At 39.0% G+C, this 12,421-nt stretch overlaps 2 protein-coding genes across 2 annotated transcripts in view; one reads left to right on the forward strand and one right to left on the reverse strand.

Moving 5' to 3' along the window:
* Nucleotides 1-8,920, forward strand: LOC145460661 (uncharacterized). Its single transcript, XM_081445544.1, has 6 exons — nt 1-539; nt 1,718-1,816; nt 2,127-2,259; nt 2,595-2,706; nt 5,970-6,017; nt 7,848-8,920. The coding sequence occupies exons 1-6, from the start codon at nt 463-465 to the stop codon at nt 8,597-8,599; spliced, it is 1,221 nt and encodes a 406-aa protein (XP_081301670.1). The 5' UTR covers nt 1-462; the 3' UTR covers nt 8,600-8,920.
* Nucleotides 8,921-11,507: 2,587 nt separating this feature from the next.
* LOC145502139 (unconventional myosin-If-like) overlaps nt 11,508-12,421 on the reverse strand; it is a 32,938-nt gene continuing 32,024 nt past the window's right edge. Inside the window, exon 31 of the mRNA XM_081481413.1 lies at nt 11,508-12,421. This exon is cut by the window's right edge and continues 295 nt beyond it. Within this exon, the coding sequence (XP_081337539.1) occupies nt 11,551-12,421 (871 nt within the window). The 3' untranslated portion in view covers nt 11,508-11,550.

The following is a 12,421-nucleotide window of genomic DNA, read 5'->3' on the forward strand; positions in this document are numbered from 1 at the left end:
AAAACTTAAAAGAAACAGTAAAGCTTATATGTGCTTACGCTTATTACTGGAGCATCATGTTAAACCTCGACTATAACCAAGCAGAAGTAGCCAAGAGGGCATTTTTTTAAGGGTCGAACTTAGTAAAATACCCACACAACCAAGTGAAACCGCGGCAAGACTGAAGTTATACACGTACGGATAATATAATGCATTTCTAGCTTTCTGATTGGTTTATTGCGTCTCGTTATCAGCCATTATACCTGAGATTGACCATATTTAGAAAATTTCTACGGAATGTGTCGCTTAGCCTGAAAATGTTTCGATGAACTTTCTAACGGCTCTCCAGCCCTAAGGTCAGTGACAGTTAAGGCGTTTTTCACAACGCCTCGAAATTTGAATCAGAATTTCCAGCTTCTTAACAAATGACGTCATGTTCCGCTTCATTTACAGTGCCAAACAAGCGGTGTAGTTGGTAAGATCATGGCGTGTACTCCTCACTATGTGTGTTGTATCAAACCATCCGAAAGCAAAGCGCCATTGAGTTGGAACCAACAAAGGTTTGGACATCAATTCTAAATTCTGACGAAAATGACAAAAAGATATCACTGATTGTGCTTCCTTGAAACTAACCTGCTGCTTGTATGTTAGCTTTGTATAGCTCAAAAGGATGAAGAAACATATCAGTTGCAACATTGAATAGATAGTCAACACAGTTGGCAAACTTCATTTTGTTCAATTTTTCGCTTAACGAAACAAAGCTCAATTGGGTGGGAAAGACTTTTTATCTTCCTGTCGTTGTTTCACTGGCCCCGAGGAAGTTTTGTTTTCAGCGGCCAAATAGTGCGCATAAATAATAACAGAGCTCCCCGCGGTCCGAAGATGCGTGGCAGAGCCCCATAGCCAAGAAAATTTGGTAAACCAGCTAAAACAATTCTGGCTTTGGTTTTGGTCCACAAAGAGACTGGAGGGAGATAATTCGCTTACGCATCGACTCTTTACATGCATTTTTTGATTATATAATTGGATGATAATCAATCTCAAACGATTTTTTTTGAACATCTGTTTTATTGGGTCTTCTTGCGTTGGGAATTTTATGTTTATAACGTACAAGTTTTGCTGTTTGACACTCGCACGCAGTAATCTGCATCTGTTGTGGTTTTGGAGATTTTCTCATACTTTGTTCAACTCATTCGGTTGGATTAAATGCTTATTGGTGAATTTGTTTAAAGGTTATTGTGTCAAGTAAACGATCAGTATTTTATGGGAACTTCGCTCTCAAGGCTTGGCTAAATCTGCAAGTTAACGAGTGTGAAAGCATCATTCTTTTCTTAGATGTATTAGAAACAAATGGCTGCAGAAATAAAAACTACAGTTCCTCCCATTATGTTATATTTTTCAGTTAGGTGCAGGTGATAAAAGTGAGCATAAACCTTAGCTTAGGCGAGTCTTGAATACAACAACACGAATGTTTTGTGTATAAGTCAGTAAACTAGTAGCATTGGTAAATCAGCCAGAGTCGATTGTCTCAAGAACCTGATAAACGCCTTCTGCAAGTTTATTTAACAACTTCAGATGCTTCAAATACTTCATGCTATAAAGCTCTGGGAATACATAATAATAAGATATGGCCGATAAAGCAGTTTCAGGAAATCAAAGAGTATACAACATTTCAACAAATTATTTATGAGGCTAGAATATGAATAAGAACTTTTGCGGTATGTCATTCCTTTTCTAGGGTTATTCAACAAATTGTTTACCTTGGACTCAAAGAGTGTCTAGCCATAAGAAGACAAGGACTTGCGATCCGTAGAGAGTTCAACTGTATTGTCCAAAGGTAACCAAGCCACGACTTCTTGAAACGATTACCTGCTTACATTCTGTTTTTCTCACCAAAGTCAGGGAGAGAAAGAGAGCTTTGGTTTAAAGACGAGAGAATATTGGGGCGACTTAAGGGGGAGGGGGGCACACATGAGAAGGGTTTTTTCTCCTCTCGCCCTAACCCCTTATCAAACGTGCCGCCCGTTTACTTTTGCGTTTGCAGGAATAAACGTGCGTCAAACACCAAGAGAGAAAACCTGGGCAAGCGGTCTATGAAACAATTATGGAGTTTTGGAAACAAGTGCTGTTTTGTTTCCAAATAATAGGTATGGGGTAATTAAACAGAGATGGGTGGCTGATCACGCTGAGGGATGTCGCCTCATTCTTAAAGCGGCTGGAATTGAATCTGGTAAATGGAAGATTGGAAAAACAAAGCTATTCCTGAAAGAGGCTGATGCGGTGAGAATGTACAGTGGTTTCATTTAAAAGCGATTAGCGAGATAAACGTAAGTTAAAACTACATGTAATTTTAGAGCCGTCAGACTGTCATCGTCGCAGTTCGCCTTAAAACCACTAGGATATAATCATTGTTAGATCTTTTTCACTAGACTACATTATGGCAAAAGTTCAAACCAACGCGCTAAGGTCGATATTTACAGACAGCCGCTTTTAGTGAAGTAAAGCCTAGTTCAGTAGGTTTCAAAGGGGTAAAGTTACATTTTCGTCAAAAGATTACCAACCAATCAGAACACGTGTAAAGTACCTGCCTCTTCTCAAATATTTTCTACTTTTAGCTGCTCGACCTGGAAAACATGAAGAATCAGCATCTTAGCAGATTCTGTGTCATAATTCAGAAGTACTTTCGAGGACACAGGCAGATGAAACAGTACAAAAAGATGAAAGAAGGTATCATTAAAACAAAATCATCCCCTTCACCTTGAAACACTGAGTTTGCTTTTCCATCTTACCCCTACTGTTAGTTTTGAAACGCCGATCGTTTATCAATTTCCTATGCAACTTCCTACTGATTTATTATCAGTTATTATTCAAGCCAAATACGTGATTTCAAAATCAAAGCTTTCATAAAATCGTGGAGGTATTCTTAACGACACACTTCAAGTGTTCTGTGGTGTTCGACTGGGACACGAGACTCATGCGAAGTATGAAACGTGTTCATGTTTGAATACTGAGGCATACGTGAGGTTTTAAGGTATTCTAAACGACACACTCCAAGTGTTCTGTGGTGTTCGACTGGGACACGAGACTCATGCGAAGTATGAAACGTGTTCATGTTTGAATACTGAGGCATACGTGAAGTCTTAAGGTATTCTAAACGACACACTTCAAGTGTTCTGTGGTGTTCGACTGGGACACGAGACTCATGCGAAGTATGAGACGTATTCGTGATCGAATACTGACGCCAACGTGAAGTACTGAGGACCCATACCAAAGCTTGTATATTCCCCAAACTGCGTTCAAACTGCCGAGTGTAACACACTTTTTAATTCCTTTGGATTCCTAACAAAACCCACCCAAAAGAAAGAAAATTGTTCTGGTCAACGAACGAATACACGGTCGTGTTCCTGCTGTATGCCCATATTCGATAAGAATTTTCCAGGTCCACGTCACGGTTGTACACGCCATGAATACTCTAGAACTCTATAGCTTTGGCGTCAAGATCACGTATTCGAGGATAAACGAATACACGCGCAGATCGCACATACTTTGAATTCATAGTCTAAATTTTGCTTCTAGGAGAATGCTATGCACCCGAACTGTTACATTCTTTTATAAAGTTCTTTTTACAAAGGGTTCGCCATCATACTCTAGGAGTACGACAGATGTGTGGTATACTTTAACAAAAATGCTCGAACGATTATGAACGGAGCGTATTCCACCAAATTGGACACGAATATTCCAGGTGTACGTCACGTGCTGTGTGCGGCTTGAATACTCTAGGATTCTATTGGGTCACAATCACATATTCGAGTTTAGAATACTCTAGAATATTTTGGCTTTCACGCAGTGGTGATTTTCACACGTATGTAATAGTTCTAGAAATTTTGCCACTAGGAAGTTGTCTTTATTGTGGGCGCCACGTTTCTCACAACGCCCTAGTTTTTTCATGTAGCATAGGCAATAAAAGACGACGCGCAACTTCTTTTAGTCAGAGATTTTTAGTAAAGTTACACCGCTACCGTGCTACGATCAGAGGATCCAAGTTACCGCTATTTCAAGTGTATTTCGCTGTCTCTCTGCTACCTTTTGGTACGAGTCGTCAACCAAAGTACGTAAGTTCTTATTGTTGTAGTTACTTGCTAAGTCGCGAATTGTTAGTCTTTTCTTTATCACGAAAAGGTTTCATTTAGTTTATATAGGTTTTGTTGAAGTCGCTTTCACAGCTCTATTATTGCTAAGGCTTATTGTCATATGATTACCAAATTGGGATCCTTTCACGCTATATTTAGCTATTTTGCAAGATAGCCGTTCATTTCTTCGTTTGCTACGACAGGAGTTGTTATCGTCTTAGTTTTATTAGTTTCAAGTATCAATTGTCACGTCTATTTGTTTCACGCTGTGATCTTGTTAGTTTTATTATGATTGTTCTATCCTGTTAGATTTGTATTTTATGCCTTATCTAAGTAGAACGTATTCTTAACTATCGTTTTTCAGTTCGAACCTACTACTACTACATCTACTTGTACGACTACTACTCCTATTCGTATCTGCTACCACTAGCGATCTACTGGTTTTCGCTATTTCTTCAGTCACTACATATTGTGAACGAGATCTATGGACTTGATCTGTCATTAAATCAGTTTGAATCTACCTAGTGGAGTTCGAATATCTCGCACCGCGCTACCCCTGTAGTTGTTTAAGATTTGAGTAAAGGCAACTTCTAGAATCTTTACAATTACACCTACAACAACAACAGCTAGCTTTATTTGCATGACCATAAATACATACAGAGTTGCAAAAGTGAATCTCAGGAATTCTGCTTTCCTATCCAGGAAAAGAGAAAATATTTGTCCTACCAATTAGGAAACACCTCATTTGCAGACTAGTTTTGTCCTTGACTTCGTCTGTTAATGACTAACTGACGAGTTCAAGGACGAACATGTTTCTATACACTGTTCTGTTTGTAGCCACATGTAGAGTTCAAATCTGATTCAAATTTTAATGCAAATGAGCTGTTTTCTGATTGATATGACAAGACGCTGAAATACAAGTGTAAATATCTGTATACTTTTATTGAGGTACACAAGAGACCAATTCTTGGCATGTAACTCCACTGTGCAAATTAGTATGCATGAGCGTTAAAGCGAGTGAATTTTAGGCTAAAAGTCGAATTTACTGCGTTGGTAGCCTAGCTCGTTATTAAAATTTCTTTGCTACTTCATAATGCTTTACTTAGAAAAGCAAAGTTAACATACAACGGCCAATTCTCACCCTAACCTGAGTGTTATTCACAGTTAAAGCGAACGATAAACCTGCCAACCGAACATCTAGTTGTGCTTATAACTGAGTGTGGGGAAGCTGGAAGGTTGATGACTGACATTGTGACTCTTTTTACGACATATAAGGGGGCGACGGGTTGCCTGACCGACTAACTGACAGACAACTGACGAACGAACTGTCTGACCAACAAACTGACGGACGACTGACGGACGAGCTGTCTGATCGACTGACTGATGGACAACTGACGGATGAGCTGTCTGACCGACTACCTGACGGACGACTAACTGATGGCGACTGACGGACGGGCTGTCTGACCGACTAACTTATGGACGACCGACGGACGGACGGACGGGCTGTATGATCTTCTAACATATGAACGGCTGTTGGACGAGCTGGCTGGTGCCGGGCTAGCCAATTAGAGTAATTGCTAAGAATAGAATAAAGTACTTTCGAGGTGTCAGTGTTGAAAATTCTTCTGGTGGGTCGTTATAATACTTACGGCCATGGGGATCTGAAAAAACTAACCGAGGGAAAATGAATATTGCTGCGTCTCGTTAATTTCGTTTATGCTGTTGTGTGCAAGATGACAAAATGACAGGATGACAACGTGTTTTACTATTGTAGATCTGCGTAACTGCATTACGATCTAACTCAGTGCACTCTGGGAAAAGTGAAGACGTTATACTAATCCTAACTTGATTGTTTTTCAGCTGCTATTCTTATTCAAAGAAAGTATCGAGTTTTCCGACAAGAAAAAGGTAACCTACCTGTATGATAATGAGGCCATCTCACAAAATATTTCGTTTCCCATCAGTCGCATGACCAATTTTTGTTGTTGTTGTTTTTGCTTTATTTCTTTTTAAGTAATAAATGTTTTGATTCGTTGGCTGTTCCCATTTTTTAATTGTTCTGTTTATCAACAGAAAACATCGCTTACCCATCTAACATTTGCAGTTGCTATCTTTGAGATATTGATCTGGGACTGAATAATAGAGAGGTTTCATTTAGGAATCGGAAATCTTGCCTTAAGGACGGTGCGCTGTTGCAACGATTTTGTCATTAAAAACATACCAAAAACTGTTTTTATGTTAAGGCTGGTTTTCACTAGAGAATAAGCACAAGCAAAAGCATAAGCATAAGCAGAGGTGAAAACAGCCGCGACATAAACATAAGCATAAGCAGAAACATAAGAGGAACGAACCCACTTATTTGTCTTGTGCAGTTTTCACTACTAACGCGCTCGACATAAGCATAAGCATAAACACAAGAAAGACGGAACTGTTCGTTTTTCTTGTGCTCATGCTTATGCTTATGTCGAGCGCGTTACTAGTGAAAACTGCACAAGACAAGTAAGTGGGTTCGTTTTAGTAGGCAACGTCCTTAAAGCAAATTTTGCGAGTTTAAGACGAAATCCGATGGGAAAATCGAGCAATTTTAGTTTTTAGTGGACAAATACCTGGTACCAGAATAATTTTAAGTGTTTTACAGCCCATTTTATATTTCTTAAAGCTAAAGATATAAATAGTTGCCTGTAATAACAACGAAAACATTTTCCTTTGGGAACTCAAGAAAATAGATTTCAAAGTTCAGAGAAAATGTGCAAAAACAGGGAAAATTTTGTCATCAATTTTATTTCACCAGTACTTCCAAGTGCTTCATATAAGCCTCAAACTTTGTTTTCGACATTTGGTGTTATTAGAAATTAATTTGTTTGAAACGATATTTTAAACAATCCCACGGAAGTTTGCGAAACGAAGTAAATAATTTTGGTACAAAGGTTTTGTCCGCTTATTACTCGAACGTCTGTCGGATTCCTTCTTAATATCGTTGTGTCTTTCAAATATATGTAATATCATTTACTTGAGCTGCGGAGAAAGATATGAAGATATGATTGATCATCGTAATTATTTACACAACTTGAGCAGCTTTGAAATGAAAGCCTGAATTTTGATATTCTTTTTCAGGCTTTAAAGGGACACATTCGGCTGGCGCACATGTGCATTAGATACCATTTCATAGCTAATTTGCATATCACAGAGACGCGATTCATACTTTTTTTAACCAAATATGATATAAATAATGTCATAGGATGAGCAAAAGCCCACAGGTTTTTCAGTGAGCGATTGAAAATCAAGAACACTGTGAAGATTGAAGCGGATTTCTAGATGTACTTTGATTTCAGGTTGAGGTGACCTTAATTCAAAGTGAGAAACTAGTGTCCAGGTCAGCGCGGTCCCAAAGCTGACTGTGTCCCTTTAAGTTCACACCTTCTTGAGTTGTGCGTATAACTGCGATGATCAATCATGTCCTCAAATAACGGTATAGTTAGCAAAATGTTCTGTTTACATATTTGAAGATTTACCTTTAATCTTAGTAGTTTTTTTTTTTTAGCCATATTGTAAGCTAGGTTTATAAGGTTTTGTTATTTTTTAGTTTTAGCAGGGCCTATATTGATAACAGTTTTGTTTATAGAGCTGACAGAGTTACTCTGAAAAAATAAAAGGTTTACTTACTAGATTAATCAGTTCATAAATTTGTAGCACACCCGTTTTGACTTATTTACGTGTCTCTCTCTCTTTTAAATTTAGCATCAGAATATAAAAAGCACTCGTATCCTCTAAGTAAACGATGGAGGCGTCCAAGACTGGGATCATTGGCACAGATAGTACAGAAAACTATGGAGACGAAAATCGATTTAAAGCGGCCAAATCTAGGATCTTTCACAACCATTATGAAAATTATATTTGGACCATCAGGCGGAAGTGCACAATGCCGAGGCATTAGGCTTGAAATTGCAGACGGATCTTTAACGACAGCTACTAAAGAAGCTTGTCTCCAAATTTGCAACTGCAAAGAAGACGTAGCGCCTCTTAAAAACACAGAACAATTTGTTAGTAGTCTTGTTGCTATAGGGCCAATTCACAATCTGTTAAGAGCCCCAGTAAAGCTGTACATACCACTGGAAAATGATATGTATACTGACCACGAGCTGTTTTTGAGATGGTCTCCGAGTCAAGCTGATGAGCCAACAAAATGGAGGGATGTGCTACCAGGAACGTGTAAGGGGCATTTAGCAGGACCGGCCGCAAGGCTAGAGATTCTCAGTGATCAACAGGCTAAGGTATCTACCAATAGGTTTGGTTTGTTTTGTATTATTGCTAGAGAAACAACCAAAACATATGTTGAAGAAAAATATAACGATGAATTAAACACTAGCGGGTTTCTGATTCAAGGGATATCGGGGATTATCAGACGACTAAGCCAGATAACAAAGAGTGAGACATCAGAAGAGCTGAACCCTGACAAAGAAGAATCTGAACGAATTCCTTTAATAAGGTGACGCAAGAAAATAATCTTTGCTTGCTCTTTTTTGCATCACTCAGATTATAACAACTAATTTATTTGTACTGCAAGTTTTTGAACACAAATGCTTTCTTGGCCTGTAAAATAATAAACTGACGAGAAAAATAAACAAAACAAATCACCTGTTTGTTATATATGTATATCTTATTTACTAAGCGCGAAGGCCGCACTGGGATAATATCGGCCGAGGTCTTGACGGTAAGGACCGAACGCAGCAAGGTCCGTACAAAAACGACTGAGGACCGATATCTTCCAAGTACGCTTGGTTAATAAAATATTTATTACACGACTAAAAATGTTTAGAAATAAATGCGGATTGGAAAGAGAGCACATTTCTGATTAGGAGCCGACAAGGCCTGTGCTCACATCGGATGTTAAACAAAACAGAAGGGAAAGAGAGTTCGAAGAAAAACAAAAGGAATCTTTTATGTTTGACGCAAGATTTTTTTCATTAGCGTTAGCCATAAAACAAACAGACTTGTCTTCAAGAATGATCGTGTTGGATTGTTCAACACAGTGCCCGGTCTAATACTGAGAGAATTTCGGACCGACATATCATTGGAACAATCCGATAAGTTTATTTTAAGTATTGACCCTTTGAACTAGCTTAGTCAAGTAATGAAATATGTTATTATTGCAAGTTGTTGTTGTGTGAGTACTGAAGGAATATGGAGACTATGAACTTATGACTAAGAATACTCGCTTCTGAAAAGTTGAATGAAGATCAGTATATACGATTGTTTGAATCTCAGTTGTATCAAGAACCGGTTGCATTTTTTCTAACGTTAAAATTTTTTCGTGGAACACACTATGAAAGGTGTGCGTTAACTATTCTTTTTGTGATCGCTAATTATTGAGATCTTCATTTAAGCATATCAAGAAGCCTTGCAGGATTTGAACCATGTGGTGCAAACTGCCAACTTTTGAATGAGAAAGCAAAGTGAACACAATGTCCTTGGATATTTGGTCAAAGGGTACCATATTTTCCGTCGCAACCATAAACGTTTCGTTGAAACAGGTATATATGACATAATCCTGAGGCATAACAGGTTTTCCACTGCGGGTTTGTGGTCTCAAAGTTGACGAGGAACTCATTTTCTGTTTCGTTGTCCAAAATATTCATCAACGAGCCAAATTCAAAATTGTAACATGGATCCGAAGCTTTCGGGTAAAAATTGCATTTTTTTAAAGTTTCTTTTGTCTCTCAATTCAGAGACTTGGAAACAAAGAAAGCACCACCAAATATAGAAGTTTGTCGTGGAAGCCTCGTAGCCATGGCAGATTATTGATATGTCGAACGTGGCCTATAAGAGATGGCTCTTTTTGAGAATAAATTAGAGATCCCTAATTTTAAGCAGATTAATTCTTAAGTCTGTATACGAGCCAATTGGCAACCAGGCCGGTGCTTATCTCCGTTTTCAATAGCATGAAGTGACTAGGAGTATTTCTACTCCCCTTAGTTGGCCGCGACACTAGTCCATCGCGGGGTTATCTCCGACAATTAATTTTGCCGGTGCCCATTTATACACCTGGGTGGAGACAGACACTGTGACAGAAATGTGTCACAATACAATGTCCCTGGCCAGGGTTCATTGAACCCAGACCGCTCGATCCGGAAACGCGCGCACTAACCATGAGGCCACCGATTAATTATACAGTTGCTTAATTCCACTGATCATTTTGTTAACATTACAAAGCAAACAAATGTCGTCTTCTGTTTTGATTTGCTAGATAAACACGCTCAGGAGTAATATATAGATTTAGGCCAGCCTAAAAGCGTAGCTCCTGGGCCGGTAGTTCAGAGCCCGATTGAGCGAACCCAGGAAAAGGTAGAATTTTGATTTTAGGTTTTTTAACTTTGCGGTGAGGTTTTCTGTATATTGTTTCCTTTTCTTTCCTCTATGAGTATCGGGCTCCGCTTGGCGTTCATGCCGCCGGAGCTCCGCTATTACCAGTCGTTTGTTTATTACATTTTTTTTCTTCTAGTTTTTCTTGTGGTTTGCTTGTGATTACGTTTACGAATTTAGCCCTTTTAATTGTCTTATACTTTGACGATGCTGTAACGTTTTATGACCTTGCAAATCAAGTTTGTTCCTGTTCCCCATGACTCAGCATTTATTTTAAACTTAGCCAGCTAACAACGACTTTTCCGAGCATTCGTCACTTTCGAGCATTCACTGCACACAAATTATTGTTTCTCATCTTTTCCTGGAAGACCTTGGAAGAGTGAACGTGGGTAGCTTCCTAACTCTGGAAGACTTAAAGATGCTTTCCAGTCCGTACTACGCATTCTCGAGGGTTTGTTTACGTTTTTTGTTTTGATTCATGTAAGACATCACACAATATGAACATTTCGCATCTACTTACATGAAATAGATTCAAAGTTTCATGTCAACCGCCGTTACGGAAGCGAAGCTTTATGTTTCGTTCTTTCTCATATCACTTGACGAAACAACTTTGGAGCTGTAAAAATCAATGAAGCTTTTGGAAAAAGAATTTGAAAGGCCTCAAAGATAAGGTATGTGTTCCGTAACGAATAACATCGATTTGCATTTCGTCGAGTGAGACGTTAGTACGGACTGGAAATCATCTTTAACGGACATTTTGCAATTTATGAAAAACATGACACTGGTCACAGTTATACGTTTTTCTGAAAAATGTTGTCTGTGGGTATCAAGAAAAAGTCAGACCATAATTTGCATTTATATTACATAGATCAAAAGGGTTCTGTTAATGTAAAAAGAAACAAGCAATGATGTATTTACTTTGGACGTCGTCTATATTTGAGTTTGCTCATCTTGGAAAAAGAAGAAAACAAAATAAACAATATATTAAATCACGTTTTATTGTGTTAATACGTCTTTTAATTCAGACAATGCTTCGCTAGTCCAAATCTAAACGTGTTCTTATTAGGCAATTAATACATTTTCAGCCAATAATATTTTTCTTGCGTGCCTGTAACATGGCGGCAAATGAATTGTCTTCCCCTGAAGCTGGAGCAGATGAACCAGGTGCTGGAGGAGGAGGAGGTGGAGGTGGCGGTGGCAGCATGTCAGATGAAGGAGAGGTTGGCGCTGGATCAGATGGAGAAGGCGGTGGAGGTGAAGCAGAGAAGTGAGGTGCTGGCGGCTCGGGAGGATTAAGAGGAGAAGGTGGAATAGTGCTGCTCTCAGAATTTAGAACATTAGATTCTGTTTGAGCGATGAGGTTTCCTTTACTTTTATCGCTTCTCTTGAACTTATGGCTAATTCGCCGCCTAAATGATTTTCCTATGTCGGTAGAATGCCGGTCCTTTTCCATATGATGAGAGCTTGTGGTGTACGGCTCATCGTTCACTGTGCCAGGTGTGCTGTAAGTATCAGAAATATTTACCTCAACTGTCTGATCACCTTGAGAACTAAGTAGACTATAAGCACTCTGAAAGTCATGTTCATTGGCTGTACTGACGTCACCACTAAATTCTCTTATAGCATCGCTAGTGCTGCGTTCTCTCAGTGGCTCATGTTCCTCGTTTGATTCTCTGGAGATAATGCAAAATATTCCGAATTCTATGGTGTTCACTCTTGCCTTCCCTTCGCTCAATTCAACAGTAGTTTGATTTCCGTCACAAGGGTTCTGATTGCCGCAGGCATAGACGTCACTCCAGCTAGCTTTCACTCCTGATTGAGTTGGAGTCCATCGGAGAAACTGTTCATATCCAACCTTCGGTGCTTCTTTGGTTGGCAAACTTAGCACTGCATGCTTCGAAAGGGGCTTTCCATGAGGGCTTATTTCGACTAAGTGGCTGATAATCGTCTCC

Source organism: Orbicella franksi, chromosome 11, assembly GCF_964199315.1.
Source record: "Orbicella franksi chromosome 11, jaOrbFran1.1, whole genome shotgun sequence".
In the NCBI taxonomy this organism is placed as follows: Eukaryota; Metazoa; Cnidaria; class Anthozoa; order Scleractinia; family Merulinidae; genus Orbicella; species Orbicella franksi.

Excerpts from the sequence above, each read along its gene's own strand:
- LOC145460661 (XM_081445544.1), top strand. The coding sequence starts at position 463 with ATGGCGTGTACTCCTCACTATGTGTGTTGTATCAAACCATCCGAAAGC. Across the intron at positions 540-1,717 it reads TTGAGTTGGAACCAACAAAG|GGTTATTCAACAAATTGTTT; the intron begins GTTTGGACATCA and ends TTCCTTTTCTAG. Across the intron at positions 2,260-2,594 it reads TCCTGAAAGAGGCTGATGCG|CTGCTCGACCTGGAAAACAT; the intron begins GTGAGAATGTAC and ends TTCTACTTTTAG.